The sequence below is a fragment of the Paramormyrops kingsleyae genome, unplaced genomic scaffold, assembly GCF_048594095.1.
Source record: "Paramormyrops kingsleyae isolate MSU_618 unplaced genomic scaffold, PKINGS_0.4 ups55, whole genome shotgun sequence".
NCBI lineage: Eukaryota > Metazoa > Chordata > Actinopteri > Osteoglossiformes > Mormyridae > Paramormyrops > Paramormyrops kingsleyae.
In genome coordinates, this window is record NW_027325993.1 from 104,969 (window position 1) to 125,418 (window position 20,450).

The 20,450-nt window shown below is 43.8% G+C and overlaps 1 protein-coding gene across 1 annotated transcript in view; it reads right to left on the reverse strand.

Annotated features, from left to right (window-relative positions):
* LOC140586411 (uncharacterized) overlaps positions 1-4,452 on the reverse strand; it is a 69,335-nt gene extending 64,883 nt beyond the window's left edge. The window contains exon 1 of the mRNA XM_072708255.1: positions 4,382-4,452. Within this exon, the coding sequence (XP_072564356.1) occupies positions 4,382-4,452 (71 nt within the window). The remainder of the gene's footprint in view (positions 1-4,381) is intronic.
* Between the last annotated feature and the right edge of the window lie 15,998 nt (positions 4,453-20,450).

Consider the following 20,450-nt stretch of genomic DNA (forward strand, 5'->3'; position numbering starts at 1 on the left):
TGTTGGTTGAGATTATTTAAGCGGTACATCAACAATCCTTGTGGGGGAAATTAATGATAATTAAACTTTGACAAACAAGGGCATAGCTGAAAAATCAGTACACTGCTAGTGAGTTACTGGCAATATAGCATAGAAATTTACTAGTCAGCTGTGCTAAGAATCAGCTAAACTGAAATGGAAGGCTTGTAGTATAAGGGGAAAGGTGAAGGAGAATGTTTTATGTGTTTTAAGTTGATTAAGCACGGAGGAGCACTTCTCTTTCTCACATAGTAAAGGTTCATTCTCTCTTCAAATGATTGCTTGCAAATTTAAGGATCTAGGAAATTAGCTTATATAATATAATATTATAATATAAATATTATATATATATATACACTCACCTAAAGGATTATTAGGAACACCATACTAATACGGTGTTTGACCCCCTTTCACCTTCAGAACTGCCTTAATTCTTCGTGGCATTGATTCAACAAGGTGCTGAAAGCATTCTTTAGAAATGTTGGCCCATATTGATAGGATAGCATCTTGCAGTTGATGGAGATTTGTGGGATGCACATCCAGGGCACGAAGCTCCCGTTCCACCACATCCCAAAGATGCTCTATTGGGTTGAGATCTGGTGACTGTGGGGGCCATTTTAGTACAGTGAACTCATTGTCATGTTCAAGAAACCAATTTGAAATGATTCGAGCTTTGTGACATGGTGCATTATCCTGCTGGAAGTAGCCATCAGAGGATGGGTACATGGTGGTCATAAAGGGATGGACATGGTCAGAAACAATGCTCAGGTAGGCCGTGGCATTTAAACGATGCCCAATTGGTTAAATAAAATCGATACAGCAGATTCTTTTCTACACACACGACTGCTTTTTTTGTAACTTAATTATGCCATCTAACACGATAGGTTCTCTGTCATAAGAATATTCCAATATGTTGGTTGAGATTATTTAAGCGGTACATCAACAATCCTTGTGGGGGAAATTAATGATAATTAAACTTTGACAAACAAGGGCATAGCTGAAAAATCAGTACACTGCTAGTGAGTTACTGGCAATATAGCATAGAAATTTACTAGTCAGCTGTGCTAAGAATCAGCTAAACTGAAATGGAAGGCTTGTAGTATAAGGGGAAAGGTGAAGGAGAATGTTTTATGTGTTTTAAGTTGATTAAGCACGGAGGAGCACTTCTCTTTCTCACATAGTAAAGGTTCATTCTCTCTTCAAATGATTGCTTGCAAATTTAAGGATCTAGGAAATTAGCTTATATAATATAATATTATAATATAAATATTATATATATATATACTGTATATATATATATATATATATATAATATACAGCTGCAGACTCTTAATGCCACTCTCAGGCCCCTTCCGTTTGGTGGACGTATGTGCGGAAAACAAAGAAAGATGTACTTTATCAGTTTCACAAGTTTTCAAAGTAGAGTTGGATGGCACCTTTAACCTTAAAGGCTTGTTTTTGCGGCAGAATGGTCATGCAATTTAGGTTTAACACCAAAAACATGTCCCTGTGCTTGCATCATTTAATGAATTGCCCCTCTATGTTTTTTGCATTGCACTTGAGAACTGAAGAAACCTTTAATTCAATGGCAAGTCCACTACAATTCTCTACATGTACATGAGTTTAACCAATCATTATTTAAGCTAATCAAATTTTGTTTCAAACTTCACAATGTTTTAAATAACCACACAGACACAAACCAAATGCAAAATAATCCACATTTATTTATATCTTAGTCCTATTTAATTCTATGTTATCTTACGTTATACAATCTTATCTTAACCTCATCTTAACTTACTCTATATTAGTCTTATCTTATTCTATGTTACCTTATGTTATACAAAATCTTATCTTAACCTATATTAGTCTTATCTTATTCTAATCTTATGTCATACAAACTTAGGATAAGTTAAGGTTAAACTATCTTAATCTTATCTTATCCTAAGTACTTGTGAGATCTCTCACCTAATTATTTACAGGTTCTATGAAAAACTATTTACATCACACAGATAGCCCATCTCCACAGCCAACTCCAGGACCCCGGGGATGGCACTCAGCTGGTCCAGCGCATCATTAGGAAATATCACCTCAGCTTCATCATCCCAATTGTCAACATACGTGTAGTGAGCCTCTAGGTTTTGGTCCCTCCCCTGCTTGCAGATGGAAATTGCATTTAGAAACTCACTCCAAAACTGAATACACCAATGGTAAGTAAAGCACTTGGCCTCATAGGTCATTTTAGGGTAGTTGCTAAGATAATAGTTATGCAACTTATTGAATCTTTCCATTTTTTCAAAAACAACGGAAGGGGACATAAATGGGGGTGTCGGACCCGTAACCAGCTGAGATGAGGGGTGCGCTGGAACCTGATACGGAGGGGTGGGATGAACCATGTCCAGAGCTGAAGATGGATGTGGGGCTGGGCTTACAGGTGAGACTACGTGTGGTGACGGAGGAGGAGAGTCTGTAAAAAAAGATGGAGATGGAGAGGAGACAAAAGAGGATGGGATGGGTGACGGAACTAAGAAAGAAGTGGAGGAGAAGGTGTTGGAGCACGGCGTCTCCACCGGGTTCGTGGATGAGAAGAGATTCACAGCTGACACGGGGAGAAGTTGCAAATCACCGGTTTATTGTCTGACAGATTGCAATCCGGGAGCGGCCGTCTGACATACATTCAGCATGTACAGGAGGAGGCTCTGCCATATGTATCAGCTGTATCCCTTTTAAAGCCCTTTGGGCATCTCCCCCCCCTTTCTCAGTACCTTCCCTCTACTTGACAACCACATGTGTGACTCTAGCCGGCTCGTAGTTGTCCTTCTGGAAGGCTAAAAGATAAGTAGGGGCCGCTGATATTCTCTGTCGCCCCCCCTATCTGTTCCGATTAGGTAGCCTTGCCTTGCCGGCGCGCCAGTCAGTTGTTGTTTCAGTTAACTGCATTTTTTAGAATGAACCCCCCCCCCTTTTCATCATGCCCTGCTTTAAGCTATATTCTCTTTTTCCTCTATTCATTGTATGTTCTTTATAATTCTATTTAATCCCACAAAGGCCGGTGAGCAGGGCTCAGGCTCAGGCTCTGACACTGATGGAGTGCGACACAGGATGGTTGCAACCTCGTCGTCACTCTGGGTGAGATCCTCACACGGGATCTTCTCACCCACTTGGGTTGAGTCAAAGGGGTTTGCCAATTTGCTGTTACTGAAGCGTACTAGATTCTGTAAATTTTTTGTAAATGGCCCCTTTTGTTTCTTACACCAATTTCTACGTCCTGACCGGCCTCCCGCCGAATGAATTCCGGGTCGCTGCTCGTGCGGTCGACCGGCTGGTTAGAGGAGCGACGTGTGTATCGTATTTTATCGTTCTTGTTGGTTTGTTTTTGTTTTTCTGCGTGCTTCGGTACAGTCTTGCACAAACTGCTTTGCACTTTTAACGGAGCTGCTTCTTTTTTTGAGTTTCTCTCTTATTTTTCCATACTTTTTTCCTCAATACTCACGGAGCGCTCTAGACGCGCTCACTTTGCGCTGTCTCTTTGTTCTAATCACGCTCACGTTACGTGGCTGCTTGTTACTCCGGACACAATTTTTATTTATTTATTCTTTTAATTATTATTTTATTTATTATTATTATTCCCGGAACATACCCCAGCATGAATATCTGTGAGATTTGTGCATTTTTTTGGACAATTGCATGTACGCATTGGCTGCTTATCTGTGAGTGTGCGTCTTTTACTGGACACAACCCTCCCGACGGATCGCGGCTCATCTAGCACAGAGATCGCTTAATTCAGCTTGGACTACAGACTCAACACTCCACAGACACGGTCAGCTTTCCAGAGGAAATTCTCCGCGTGAACTCCTCCAGCCAGCATAAATTCACACACAAAAAGGTAACCAGAAGAGGGAAGAAAAAGGGTGGCGTTAAAGCCAGGCTTAAAAGGGAGACCTTTAAACAGCGAGCGCTTCCGTCCATCATCCTGGCTAACGTTCGCTCTCTCCGCAAAAAAACGGATGAGCTGCAAGCTAGCGTTAACCATATGCATGAATACAGAACTGCTTCTATCCTGGCATTTACGGAAACATGGTTAAATGAGAGCGACAACGATGACATGCTACACATTGATGGCTTCACCCCCCCGGTACGTCTGGACCGCGTCAGTGTGCTCTCCGGTAAACATCATGGAGGAGGCGTGTGTCTCTATATTAATTCACGCTGGTGCTCCACAGACATCGAGCTCCTGGCCCTTTCTATCTCCCCAGAGAATTTCCACAACTTTTCCTCATTTTGGTCTACATCCACCCCAAAGCCAATGCCGCCACTGCTACGGAGCACATCATCAACACTCTAAATAAATTTGAACAGTTATCACCGGACTCCCCCAAACTCGTTTTGGGAGATTTCAATCACTGTTCGCTTGACAAGTCCCTCAAAGGATTCCATCAGTACGTCACATGTACCACCCGCATGGGGAAGATTCTGGACAAATGCTATGGTTCAGTCCAGGATGCATACAGATCTCTTCCCCTCCCCCCTCTCAGCTTGGCTGATCGTCATACAATCCTGCTCGCCCCAGCATACACGCCAATCATCAAAAGGGCAAAGAAGGTTGTTACAAACATCAAACAGTGGACAGCAGAAAGCAGAAAGCATCCAAACCCTACAAGGATGCTTTGAATCTACAGACTGGGACAATCTTCTTTCTTCCAACAATATACATGAGCAGGTAGACACAGTCTCATCATACATCTCCTTCTGCGTTGACAATATCATCCCATCAAAAACAGTCACCATCTTTGCCAACAATAAACCTTGGATCACCAAAGAGCTCAAGGAAATACTAAACAAAAAGAAAAGGATTTTCTTTACTGGCTCTGAATCAGACAAGAAGGAAATCAACAGAGAAGTCAAACTAGCAATTAAAATGGCAAAACTGAAATACAAAGACAAAGTGGAGCAGAATTTTTCAGAGGGGAACCTCCGCTCTGCTTGGCAGGGACTGAAAACCATGGCCACTGTGAACACAGCTGTCTCCAGTCCCAGAACCATCCACGTTGAGGGCAGCAGCGACACATCACTCCCTGATGACCTCAACTCCTTTTACACCAGGTTTGAGTCAGACAACTCCACTCAGCTCCAGAGTTTAAGATCCTCACTTAAATCAGACAACTCCGCACTCATCTTCAACACTCTGGACGTAGTGAATGCCCTTAAGATGACTAGAGAGAGAAGTGCACCCGGCCCAGACCACATCTGCAGTCGAGTCCTGCGGCACTGTGCTCAGCAACTAGGTGGCGTATTCCGGACCTTGTTCCAGAACTCTATGGACAGCGGCATAGTACCCCGCCTCTGGAAACATTCCACAGTCATCCCCATTCCTAAAAAAAGTATAACCAAAGTTCTGAATGATCTTCGGCCCGTGGCTCTCACCTCTCTAGTGATGAAAGCCATGGAAAGGGTCGTAAAACACCACATCATCAGAACAACTAACCCCTATATGGACCCGCTTCAGTTTGCATATCGCACAGACAGAGGTGTTGACGACGCAAAATCATTCATTATAGACACCATGCATAAACATCTGGAGCAGCCTAACTCATCAGTTAGACTCTTGTTTGCCGACTTTTCCTCAGCATTCAACACTCTGCAACCCCACATCCTGGCTACTAAACTCTCCCTCAACTTTCATCTGGACAACCAGTTAATCCTGTGGATATTGGACTTTCTGACCAACAGATCACAGAGGTAAACAATACTCTCTCTGACCTCCGTTATACCTCTACCGGGTCACCACAAGGATGCGTGCTGTCTCCTCTGCTCTTCATCTTATACACGGATGACTGCAGAAACACACAGCCCAACTGCCATCTGGTGAAGTACGCTGATGACTCCATCCTCCTGACTCTGCTGTCAGGCCCCTCACACAACCATGGTCACGCTCTGCAGAAGTTTGTGGGCTGGTGTGACACCTCATGTCTGGAACTAAACGTGACTTACTCCAACAAGCAGAGAGACCTGGCTGCAGCAGTTACCACCTTCATCCATGGTAAACCAGTAGAGCTAGTCCAGGAGTATAAATATCTGGCCACCATCTTTGACCATCTGCTGAAATTCTCCTCCAACACAGAGGAGATTCTTAGGAAGTGTCATCAGCGGCAATACCTCCTTAGGAAGCTCAATTCCTTTGGAGTCAGGAAAGACATTTTACGGTCCTTTTACTACTCCTTCATAGAGAATGTCATCTCATTCTCCATCATCTGCTGGTTCCATTCCACCAGCATGCAGCACAGAAATCGGCTACAGAGCACTGTCAGCATGTGCTCTAAGATTATTGGTCTGCCCTTGAGATCCATATCACACATCTGCGACCAGCAGACACACAGGCTAGCACTCAAAATCATTAAAGACCCATCACACCCGCTGAACTCTGCCTTTGAGTGGCTCCCCTCCAAACGTCGGCTCCGATGTCCCGGTTGCAGGACACAGAGGAGGAGGGCCACCTTTGTTCCTAAAGCTGTCCTTCTTTTGAATTCCTGACACCCCCCCAAACCCACCATTATCACCTCACACTCCCACCTCCCCTCCCCCTACAATCCAGACCTCCTCTGATCTCTCATCTCATCTCTCTCTTTTTTTTCCCCACTTTCATCATCATGCATCTTATTGCCTCTGTACTTTAAGCTTTATTTATTTTGTTCATAGTTCATTATGTGTGTGTGTCATTTGTTGTGTTACTACTGTTATTTGTGTGCGTTGCTCCTCTGTGCCTTTTAAATTGCCCCTCGGGGACAAATAAAGTTTTTTGAATTGAATTGAATTGAATTGTATTTCTACGGCGTCCTGAGCCCTGCTGACCCCTGCTGGTTGCCACCGGGGAGGGAGTAGACGCAGTGGCGGCAGACACGGTGATGGAGCTGGGTGCCGCCGGCCCAGTGCGGCATTTCCTCCGACGGCCTCCACCACTGGTGCTGGTTCGTCCTTTGGGGTTAAGGTCACATTCGATCTTCCTTCTTCCTCATACTTTTTCTACCTCCAGCTGAGGTCCATGCTTAGGGCCTGTAATATCTCTTTTTCCTTGCTTCTTCCTCTTCACCCGCTGTGCAGATTTGCTCTGTCCTTTCACCTGTTTCTCCTGATCGTGCCATTCCCACTGTCTGGAAGTCTCCTGATCGTGCCATTCCCACTGTCTGGAAGTCTCCTGATCGTGCCATTCCCACTGTCTGGAAGTCTCCTGATCGTGCCATTCCCACTGTCTGGAAGTCTCCTGATCGTGCCATTCCCACTGTCTGGAAGTCTCCTGATCGTGCCATTCCCACTGTCTGGAAGTCTCCTGATCGTGCCATTCCCACTGTCTGGAAGTCTCCTGATCGTGCCATTCCCACTGTCTGGAAGTCCACCTTCCTTGATCTGCTTCTGCTGGAACTCTCTGCAGCCTGGATTAACAACTCGTCTGGTTCTACGATCCAGAGCTGGCTCCATGACGTGCAGCTGGTAAAGGACTGGCTGTGGGTCACGTCCTGAGGCCGTATTCCTTGTTTTTTGTTTTGATTTTTACTTTCCTAATTTTGACATTTCTTACTGATTTAAGTATGTTATTTCTTTTCTCCTCAGTTTTTAGCTGCACTCTTTGGGGCTGGGTGCTGCCGGTGACCACTGTTGGTCCTTTGTCTCTTTTCCTTTGAGGTGCTGTCTCAGAGTGTATTGGGGGGGGGGGGTCGAGTGTGTTTTGTTCTGTTCCGTCTTGTTCTTTGTTATAAAATCTCCAATTAAAATTTGATCACAAAAAAAAAAAAAGAAAAAGCAGAAATCCTAGTTTCGATAACTTGAGAGTGAAGATGCAATCCCTAATACTAATAATGCAATTTATGGAAATTGAAAGATATATAAATGATTTTACTTAATAGTCAGTTCCTGATGTCAGCATTTGGATTGAGCAGGCTGCTATATTTGGTGCACATGAACCTTTCCAGCGTTGTTTTTCGCTGTTGTTCTGCATATCAGGGAATCTGTGCACCAACTGTCGTGTTTTTATAGGTCAAGTTCCCCTGTTGAAACGCAGGCGGCCCAATTCAAGACCAGCGCATAAGTCTCCAAAGCCTATATTTCCTGTATCCAATAAGATGACAGAATTTTTCTCAATGTGCAATACTGACTGCCAAGTGTGATATCTGTGATGTGTGTGATGTAGTTTTGTTGTAGAGTGACATAAGGATTCAGTTTAATTAAATGTGCTGTCCCCTGTCTTTTTAATCCCAAAGGACGAACCAGTACCAGTAGTGGAGGCCGTCAGAGGAAATGCCGCACTGGGCCGCCGGCAGCCAGCTCCATGACCATGTCTGCCGCCACTGCGTCTACTCCCACCCCGGTGGCAACCAGCAGGGGTCAGCAGGGCTCAGGACGCCGTAGAAATACAGCGGGAGGCCGGTCAGGACGTGGAAAGAGGTGTAAAAAACAAAAGGGACCATTTACAAAAAATTTACAGAGTCTACTACGCTTCCGTAACAGCAAATTGGTAAACCCCTTCAACTCAACCTAGGTGGGTGAGAAGATCCCGTGTGAGGATCTCACCCAGAGTGACGACGAGGTTGCAACCATCCTTCACTGAGCTCTCATCGGAGGCGGACGCACTTCTCTCCCTCTCCCTCCCCTTATCTTCCCTGCTTTGCTTCTCTCGTCTCGTCTAGTCTACTGTCTTACTGTCTATACTTGAGAGACTCTCTCAGCCCTGCTCTTCAAAACTAAGGAAATTATGGATTTGATCAACTGGTCTCTCAACGCAATTGACACCATCTTCTCGACGAGAAGCCCAGGTTCAGGGGAACCTGACTGTTCTGCAGGAACATACGCAGCTGGCTACACGATGGACGGATGGGAGAAGTGGAGGGTCGTGTGTCTGGCAGCTCTTTCCGTGGAGGACATCGAAGACATTTACCTATTCGGAACCATGATTACAGGTCTGATGCTGATTGGATTAGGCATTGCCCTGACTTATCGGAAATTGAAGAAAACGGTGACAGCCGCTCAAAGCCCAACTAGGCTGGCCGGGATGATTGACGGACTTGGCAGAGCTGTTGGCGCCCAGACTATGGCTATAGATCGCAAACTGGATAACATCACTGTGTCTAACGACCGCAGATTTAATAACATCACCGTGACTATGGACCGCAGATTTGATAACATCATGGAGAGGCTCACGGCTCTGCAAAGGATTTTGGATGGCGGAGACCAGCATGGACATTAGAGGAACTGCGAAATTACAGTTTCTCGCCTGAAAACCCAAACAACCCCATTCTATCTGCTTTTGGCTCCCCCCTAATCAGCACGGGCCTTGGCCAAGGCCTCTGCTGAGCTCAACAACTCCCCCTGAAGAACAAGGCAGTGAGACTCTCTTGCATTCCTCTCCCCCAACCACAAGGGCACCCTACCCCCATCCCACGCCTTCGCCGCTTCATACCCCCAGCGTGAACGAACGGGTCCTTGTACAGCGCCGTTTGGCTGCAGGAACGGACGGCTGTTTGTCTATGCTGGACTACCTCCACCTCCCCATTCCCCTCCCCTGTTGCAAGTCTCGACTTTAGTGTTGTGAGATGTGGTGACTATGTGCTTATTGCTGAGGTGTTTTTTTTTTCTGTTCCTATATTGTACTTCCTACTGGAGTACAGTCTGGGGGCTGTTTTTTTTATTCAGCTCCACTCTCCTCACGTAATCTGTTTCTCTGAGTTTTCCTACAGTCCGCTGTCTTCCTGACCTGTCTGCCCCCCTATAATGTTTGTGTATGTATGGTCGGGTTGATGGCCTGCTTTTCGCTGATACTTGTGACTAGTGACATGGTGAATTGCAACAGCAAAAAAGGGAATCAATCAATCAATCAATCAATCCTGTGTCGCACTCCATCAGTGTCAGAACCTGAGCCCTGCTCACCCGCCTTCTCCCCCACTTCTTAGTTCCGTTACCAGTCCCATCCTCTTTTGTCTCCTCTCCATCTCCATCTTTTTTTACACTCTCCTCCTCCGTCACTACGCATACTGTACTCTCACCTGTAAGTCCAGCCCCACATCCATCTTCAGCTCCAGCCCACCTCTCTGTATCAGGTTCCAGCACAGGCTGCAGCCCCCTCATCTCAGCTGGTTACGGGTCCGACACCCCCATTTATGTCCCCTACTGTTGTTTTTGAAAAAATGGAAAGATTCAATAAGTTGCATGACTATTATCTAAGCAATTGCCCTAAAATGACCTATGAGGCCAAGTGTTTTACTTATCACTGGTGTATTCAGTTTTGGAATGAATTTTTAAATGCAATTTACATCTGCAAGTAGGGGAGGACTCAAAACTCAGAGGCTCACTACTCGTATGGTGAGAATTGGGTTGATGAAGTTGAGGTGATATTTCCTAGTGATGCGCTGGACCAGCTGAGTGCCATCCCCAGGGTCCTAGAGATGGCTGTGGAGATGGGCTATCTGTGTGATGTAAATGGTTTTTCATAGAACCTGCAAATAATTAGGTGAGAGATCTCACAAGTACTTAGGATAAGATAAGATTAAGATAGGATACGTTAAGATAGTGTTAAACTAAGATTGGATGACATAGCATTATGTGACGCCCCTGATGTCTGGAGGATTTGCCAGCATGAATGAAGCTCACTAACAGCTCAGGCTTCTCAGAGGGCATTGACATTGCATCAGAGAGAAGCATGGTAAGGGCTGGGACAAGTTCCCCTGGCTGACTCTAAACCACTTCCTCTAGCAAATTAAACCCAAGTAGTGGGTGATCAAGCGGAACACTGCAGACAAGAAAAGGCACTGTGATGGGCTCGCTGAAGCTGCCATTAGCGCTCAAGCTGACCGTGATCAGGACCTAGCCATCAAAAGGAAGAAAGTCTCCATTTACAGCATGGACCTCCAGCTCTTCCTTATCATCACATATTTCACTGAGAGGCCTCACCGGGGCATCTGGTAGGTACCTCTCCTTCCAACCTCTGTTGATCATACTCAGTTGAGCTCCTGCATCTAGCAGTGCATCGACTGTCAACCCACTGAGGTTACATCGTGCAAGAGCCTTGGCACCTATAAACTTAACCAGGCGCCTACTCATTTGACTGGGTATGAGAAGAGGGGATTGGGGAAATGCTTGCTCATTGTGGTCTTTTGGCCTATGTTTCATTATAGCTGGCTTAGTCTTATTGGTGTCTGAGCCCTCTGTGTCGCACTCAGTAGTGTGAGGTGGGCACAATTGGGACTGAAGGTGAAGCCCGGTCACTGCCTGTCCCACAGCAGAAATCAGCTCACGTTTTCCTGACACTTGGGTTTCTTCAGACAACCCACTGCCCTGTGGCCCTCTTCACCACAGTAAAAGCAATGCGTGCAACCTGGGTGGTTTAGTTCAAGGCATTTAGCACAGCTGTAAGATTTGGCTTTCTGTTGGTCTACTTTACCTGGGCAGTTGTGGCAAGACCGTGGCTGTTGGGTCTGCAATGGCTGTTGCAGTTGTTCAACTTTCTTCATTAACTCCTCCACTCTCTCAGTTAACTGTTGGAGCACTTCAGCTTTGGGCTCTTGATCTGAACCATGTTTCTTTGTACTGTTGTTTTGCGCTGCTGCAACTTCAAGCTGCGCTCTCTGCACATTTACAGGTCTCTGCCACACAACTGTCCCTAGGCGTCTTTGTCTTTCATTCTCAGTGTTTGTTATCCTCATCATTTGTTTTAGGATTGTCTCATCAGACACATTGCTGTCTGAAAGCAGTGGTTTAAGTTCTCGACGTATGTCATCATGCTTATGGCCGAGGCCCTGGTATACTGTGTGGAGGAAAATGTCTTGGACTGTGGTCACATGGTATTTCAATTCAGTGCCAGCATATTTAGAAGCAAATAGGATCTTTTGTTTGAGGCCTATGACTCGGTACAAAAACTGTTGTGGTGTTTCATTGTCACTCTGATTTGCGCACATGAGCTCTTGGAATAGTTCTGTGTTACTTCGCCCCCCTTAATGGGACTGTAAAAAGCCTTTAAGCTTATCCTTGTGTACTAGCATGTCTATGAAGTTTCCTGATTTAATGACTTTGAGAACACCTCTCAGGACTTCAGTCTCACTGAATTGCTCTTTAAGGCCATTAAGAGTCTGCAGCTGTATATCATTGCAACAGTAGACTAAGCTAATTTCCTAGATCCTTAAATTTGCAAGCAATCATTTGAAGAGAGAATGAACCTTTACTATGTGAGAAAGAGAAGTGCTCCTCCCTGCTTAATCAACTTAAAACACATAAAACATTCTCCTTCACCTTCTCCCTTATACTACAAGCCTTCCATTTCAGTTTAGCTGATTCTTAGCACAACTGACTAGTAAATTTCTATGCTATATTGCCAGTAACTCACTAGCAGTGTACTGATTTTTCAGCTATGCCCTTGTTTGTCAAAGTTTAATTATCATTAATTTCCCCCACAAGGATTGTTGATGTACCGCTTAAATAATCTCAACCAACATATTGGAATATTCTTATGACAGAGAACCTATCGTGTTAGATGGCATAATTAAGTTACAAAAAAAGCAGTCGTGTGTGTAGAAAAGAATCTGCTGTATTGATTTTATTTAACCAGGAAAAAAATCAGCATGTAATATTTCGATTAAATGTCCTTTTTATTTATGACATAGTTTCATAGACAAAGAGCAAGTACTAAATGACCAACAGCAAGCAGTTATGAAACAGGAAAAAGAGAGAAAGAGTCCGACGGAGTCACCACTAGATCCAGTACCAGGGGGGTCAGCCACGTTTCCGTGAAACATGGTATATTGCAGTTTCTTGCATCGCGCTGGAACCCCAACCTCGCTCTTAGGTCACCTAGTTTAGACTGGACGTTTGCGAGCAGGACTCTGGGCAGTGGCGGGCGATGTGCTCGTTTCCTCAGTCTGTTTCGGACGCCGCCGTATGTCCCACAGTGCTTCTTTGTTCGGCGCCGCGGGGTCATGCGGCCGTGTCCTTTGTTTGGTTTGATTTACACAAACGTAAAAGCATGGACTATACCCCTAAAGGGAGGCCTTATTGAAATAATATGAATCATTTAAGGCCTGCATTCCACAATTAGATTAAAATGAGTACAATCTAATGTTAATATGGACGGATGTGTGTGTATGTGAATGACTGTGTGTGTGTGAGTCCTGTCAACAGGTACCAAATGCCCCTCCCCCCCCAAAAAAATAAATAAAAAATCTGAAGTTTATGATTAATATGGGAGCCCAGGAAATGTACAGGGTATGTACACAGGGCTGACAGCTTCTTATTATAATGTACTACAGAATGTGCAGTTAAAACAAAGAAAAAAAAATATCACTGACAATGCACCAAGACTGACAATGCACCAAGACTGGCAATGCACTAAGACTGACAATGCACCAAGACTGGCAATGCACCAAGACTGACAATGCACTAAGACTGACAATGCATTAAGACTGGCAATGCCCCAAGATGGCAGCATGAGGTCATTGCACAAAACTGTGAGGAAATGCAACCCAGGTTGATCAGAAGGATAGTGCGGATGGTAGAAAGAGCCATGGAAAGCATTCAAAACCATTCAAACTGAGCTCCAAGATCAAGGTACGTCACTTACTGATCGCACCATCCGTCGCCTTTTGAACAATAATGGGTTCCGTGGAAGAGAATCCAGGAGGACTCCACTATTAATAGAGAAACATGAAAAAGCTAGAGTGGAATTCAGCAAAATGCATTTTGACAAGCCCCAAAGTTTCTGGGAGAATGTCCTTTGGACTGGTGAGACAAAATTGGAGCTTTTTGGCCAGTCACATCAGCTCTGTTTACAGAAGCAAGATGAAGCTTTAGAAGAAAAGAACACCATACCTACTGTGTAACATGGAGGAGCTCGGTTTTGTTCTGGGGCTGCTTTGCTGCATCTGGCACAGGGAACCTTGAATCTGTTCAGGGCACAATGAAGTCTCAAGACTACCAAGGCATCCTGGAGTGAAACATACTGCCCAGTGTCAGAAAGCTCAGCCTCAGTCACAGGTCATGGGTCCTCCAACAGGATAATGACCCAAAACATACAGCTAAAAGCACTCAGGAATGGCTGAGAAAAAAACATTGGACAATTGTTAAATGGCCCTCTATGAGCCCAGATCTTAATCATATTTACCATCTATGGAAAAATCTAACAATTGCAGTGGAAACGCCACCCTTCAAACCTAAGACAGCTTGAGCAGTTTGCTCAGGAGGAGTGAGCCAAACTACCTTTTGGCAAATGCAGACGTCTCATGGTGAAGTACAGAGATTGCTTGTTGGCAGTGATTACTGCAAAAGGTGGTGCAGTTGCGGGGTTACAAACATGAGCAACTGCACTTACTTACGAAGTTTATATCTCTGCACTATTTATTTACTGCCTGTGTGCACCTTGCACGTCCTGTTACTGTGATGTTAAGTGTTACTATATGTTGTACTGGGTCCATGGAGAAACATTGCTTCATCACTCTTTGTACATGTATGAAGCTGCTGATGACAATAAAGTGACCTTGAACCTTGAATGGAAAACTGTGTAAAATAAAAGGCAAACCTCGACCCGTACCAATTCAATTCAGTGAAGTTTAATAGAAAACAAGACTTTAAACAGCGTGTGAACGGGAAAAGTAATAGTGATGTGACACAAACTGACATACCTTTTACACCTTGGTGGCCTTTGCCTAGACACCTCTGCTTCAGACTGGAGGTCAGACATCGTCTCTGCCTCTTTGGCCTTCCTCCTGCCCTCTTCATAGCCGTCTGTGGAATACAGATGCAATAAACATTATTCAATCCCCTTATAATCACTCAGCAGGACACTCTGCAGATTTACTGAAATTGAATACTTTGCAGAATATCAGTCAGCCTCCACTACAGCCAAACAATGATCACATATCTTAGCCAATGGTCATGCATACAATAAAACAACAATGGTGCTTAGAAGTTTGTGAACCCTTTAGAATTTACAAGTTCCCTACAGCTCTAAGGTCCATACAGAGGAGATGAGGAACATGCAGTTTGCTAAGTCACCAAGTTACCTAAGAACACTAAGGAGTTGCTGAAGAAGCGCAGTAGAGACTGTTTTTTCTGAGAATCCTCAGAAAGAACTGTCTCCCCAGAAATCTGCTCCATGCCTTTTATCACTGTTCCATGGAGAGTGGTACGGCAGCTGCACTTCCTCAGACATGAGAGCTCTCCACAGGGTCATCAGGGCAGCGGAGAAAACGATTGGCTGCCCTCTCCCCTCCCTGGAACAGATCTACACCTCCCGATGCCGGAAAAAAGCTTTGGACATTTCACAGGATTCATCACATCACTGTCTCTTTCAGCTTTCGCCATCAGGCAAGAGATACAGAGCCATGAAAACCAGGACAAATCGCCTGAAAAACTGTTTTTTCCCCAAAGCAATCATGGCGCTAAATGCAAAACATAACAGTTCATTTCTTATATTTAATCAGTGCAGTATGGTTATTCAGTGCAATCGGTATAGTCAATGCAGTATTCAATGCAATTTGTATATTTTGTAATATTTTATTACTCTTTTTATACCTCACATTGACTTGAATTGCATTTTCAGTTTCGTTGTCCAAGTGACAATGACAATAAACATTATCTTTATCTTTGTTAGGTGGCTACGTTTACATGCCTTAATGCAATTAAGATGTTTTCATGTAAACAGATTAATTGGGGAACTCATTTATAAATCTGATTGAAAAAGATGGTAAGCATTCATACAAACATTTATAGGAAGATTTTGGGATTTATAAAGAAAAACGTTTTGTGAAAAAAACGCATATTTCGTGAACGAGGTTGAAGCAGATGCTGTTTCGACAGGATCCTGTAGAGGGCACTGTGTATGCTAAATCGAAGGCTCCAGGAATGTATTTGGCATTTATAATAAACAATAATAATTCAAATATTTGTGGGCACACGGCATTTGGCTCTGAAATTACACAGTTCTTTAAAATAAAATTTAAATTTGCAAACTGAGTTGTATGCTGTGTTTGAATGTTCAGATATTATTATTATTATTAGATATTTCACTGTGTATTTTTCAACTTAATGCCCTCTGAAACTGGTACTATTTCATTAAGACCGACTTAAAAACAATGGGGGGGGGGGGGCGGGTCTCCCCGGGGCTGGCGGGGCCCCCGCGGGGTGTGCGGGTGGTCCGGGCTCCTGGCTCTGTCCGTGCCTGCGTGGCCGACCCCCGGGCCTGTGGCCGTGGGGTTCCTGGCTCGTGCTCGCCGGTGGGGGGCACCCGGTGCCTCCCCCCCTGCCTTCCTGGGGTGGGCGCGCAGCCATACGGTGGCGGGGGGCCCGGGTACCTGGCCGCTGTGGGGCGGCTGGGTCCATGACCCGTCGGAGCTCTCCCGGCCGTCTGGGGGCCCCAGGGCGGTGTTGTTGTGGCCTCGCACACTCACTGGGAATCATTCCATGTTAACCTGCACACTCATACATACACTCACAGCACACAAACATACACACATACACATATGCGTACACACACACATACACGTATGCATAAACACACACACATACACGTACATATGCACACGCACACACATACACACACTTTCATATCAACACACATACACTTAGAATGCACACACACATAGACATGCACGCACACATGTACACACACACACACACACACACAAGTGAGTCTAGGGCTCTCTTCCCCCATTTTATCCCTCTTTCTCCTTGTCTGGGTGTGTGTGTGTGTGAGAGTATGTGTGAAAGTTGGTGTGTGGCTTCCACTCCCTCCTCTCAGATGCAGATACGGGTACGGCGATATTTAGACAGTGTTCCTGGTGGTCTGCTTATGTATATATATTTATTTTCTTTCGTTGGTATTAACGTATTTAATTCCAGAAGCAGATACTGGCACAAGCATATTCCCATGTCATAACGGTACCACTGGTTTCTTTGTGTGTATACTGTTTGTGTGTGTCCCTGGATCTTATCTTTCAGATACAGCAGCTGGTGTGATGATACGGTGTAAAGCAGCAAGATGCAGAAGCTGTCCTTTTATCACTCTTTCCTTTTTGTTCTACTGTTTGTTATGTATTATTTCTCTTTCCCTGTCTCTCTCTCTCTCTCTGACCCCCCTCCTTATTTTATTTTTATTATGTATTTATTTATTTTTCTACTTCCTCTGTCTCTTACCCCTTTCTCTCCTTTCTCACTTTCTCTCTCTATCTCTTTCCCACTAACCGCCCCTGTCAGCTCCGGCTTTGTGGCGCAATGACATAAAAATGATTAATAAAGAGTATACCTCAAGTAACAAGAGGAGCTTAAATCCGAAGCTCCACTTTGCAAAATAAAAGTGTTGGCACAATAAAGCACCCAGACGAACATCCTGCTTGCTAAACTGCCGGACACGACAAGGGGGAAAAAATACAATGTATTTTCTGCCCAGGTTAAAGGCTTCTTATTCATAGTTCCTGTACGGGGGATAGTGCTCACAGCGGCACATGCTGTGCAGTTTACAATAAAGACATTTTGAAAATACAAAATAATGTATGAAAAAATGATTAAGCTGTAGCACATACTTTTATTTCAAATATGAGTTTCACAAATTTCCCTGTAATGAAAATGGTGAAATAACCCAGGCTTAATGTGATATTTCATTTGTAACACATCTGTTCTCCAAACTTTGGCCACAAGATCTTCTTCCTGCCAGAATCTCTCCTTTCCTTTAATCCTCGGCTGTTGGGATCTGCTCTGCTGCTTGGAAGTTCCCCGGGGAGTTAGTGTTGGGAGGTTCTGGTGGAATGTGACCATCGTCAACCATGGGCTGGATAGCGCTGTGGTGCCCAACCTGGCTCTGTGCCCTTCTTCTTTCATCTGCCCGGGCAGTGCCAGGTTGCCTGTGGTCGTCCCGGAGACACTTCGTCTTCCCTTGCTGTACTCTCAAGCCTCTGAGACAAGCACAATTTCAGCTCTACACTCAGCAAGACCTTTAAAAGTATAAAAATGAATAGGCCCTAAAAATGGAGCCTGCAAGTTTTTTGGCTCAACACAAGTGATCAACTAGCTATCGACGCTAATGACCATTCATTAAAATGTCTAAAAAAGCTTCCTCCTTGTATATGCACAAACATTTTGCACACATGACGTTATCATGCATATATACTCACCTAAAGGATTATTAGGAACACCATACTAATACGATGTTTGACCCCCTTTCGCCTGACTAGAAATTTACTAGTCAGCTGTGCTAAGAATCAGCTAAACTGAAATGGAAGGCTTGTAGTATAAGGGGAAAGGTGAAGGAGAATGTTTTATGTGTTTTAAGTTGATTAAGCAGGGAGGAGCACTTCTCTTTCTCACATAGTAAAGGTTCATTCTCTCTTCAAATGATTGCTTGCAAATTTAAGGATCTAGGAAATTAGCTTAAATAATATAATATTATAATATAAATATTATATATATATACACTCACCTAAAGGATTATTAGGAACACCATACTAATACGGTGATTGACCCCCTTTCGCCTTCAGAACTGCCTTAATTCTACGTGGCATTGATTGAACAAGGTGCTGAAAGCATTCTTTAGAAATGTTGGCCCATATTGATAGGATAGCATCTTGCAGTTGATGGAGATTTGTGGGATGCACATCCAGGGCACGAAGCTCCCGTTCCACCACATCCCAAAGATGCTCTATTGGGTTGAGATCTGGTGACTGTGGGGGCCATTTAAGTACAGTGAACTCATTGTCATGTTCAAGAAACCAATTTGAAATGATTCGAGCTTTGTGACATGGTGCATTATCCTGCTGGAAGTAGCCATCAGAGGATGGGTACATGGTGGTCATAAAGGGATGGACAAATTGTAGCCTCTTTTCCTATTTGTAGTGGAGATGAATGGTACCCGGTGGGGTCTTCTGCTGTTGTAGCCCATCCGCCTCAAGGTTGTGCGTGTTGTGGCTTCACAAATGCTTTGCTGCATACCTCAGTTGTAACGAGTGGTTATTTCAGTCAAAGTTGCTCTTCTATCAGCTTGAATCAGTCGTCCCATTCTCCTCTGACCTCTAGCATCAACAAGGCATTTTCGCCCACAGGCCTGCCGCATACTGGATGTTTTTCCCTTTGCACACCATTCTTTGTAAACCCTAGAAATGGTTGTGCGTGAAAATCCCAGTAACTGAGCAGATTGTGAAATACTCAGACCGGCCCGTCTGGCACCAACAACCATGCCACGCTCAAAATTGCTTAAATCACCTTTCTTTCCCATTCTGACATTCAGTTTGGAGTTCAGGAGATTGTCTTGACCAGGACCACACCCCTAGCAATCATGGCGTTAAATGCAAAACATAACAGTTCATTTCTTATATTTAATCAGTGCAGTATGGTTATTCAGTGCAGTCGGTATAGTCAATGCAGTATTCAATGCAATTTGTATATTTTGTAATATTTTATTACTCTTTTTATACCTCACATTGACTTGAATTGCATTTTCAGTTTCGTTGTCCAAGTGACAATGACAATAAACATTATCTTTATCTTTGTTAGGTGGCTACGTTTACATGCCTTAATGCAATTAAGATGTTTTCATGTAAACAGATTAATCGGGGAACTCATTTATAAATCTGATTGAAAAAGATGGTAAGCATTCATACAAACATTTATAGGAATCCTATAAATACATGATACAATCCTATCATTCTTATACTATGGTATCTTATATCATATAATCTTATCTTAACCTTATGGTAAGTTATCCTGTCTTAGTCTTAACTTATATGCTATTTTATGTTATACAATCTTAACTTGACCTATCTTAACCTTATTGTTGAGCTTTCTGCCTCCATATGTATGAACCAAATGTTCTCTTCATTCATTTGTGTAAATCAATAAACTGATTAATATTGTAAACTGGTGTTTTATTTTACGTCTTTTCAGTATTTACATTTTCGTTTTAAAGCATACATTTTGACACACGTCTACACACGTCTGCTGTCATGAAAAACTTACAGAAAGAGAGAAGAAATCACTCCACACGCAGCATACATCGTGTCACACATTATACATGCGCGGAAAAGAAAAAGTAGACCCTTTTTGTCAACATCGTGGAAAAAACTTAATAATCAGAAATAATACAAACATATGAGATGAGAACACATAATCCAACACTTATCCTATATAATCTTAACTTATCCTATGTTACCTTATGCTACAGAACTTGATCTTAACCTTAACATATCCTATCTTAATACTGATAGCCCATCTCCACAGCCAACTCCTGAACCCCAGGGATGGCACTTAGCTGCTCCAGTGCATCAATAGGAAAGATGAAGACAGCATGTTCCCCTAATTTCCTGTTTCTGATGGAACGCCATCCGACCTCACCGTGGCGAAATGAATGGCTGATATTATAGGTACGGTAATAGATACAATTAGACAGTTGTATTGTCTGGCGTTGTCATAGCTGCAAC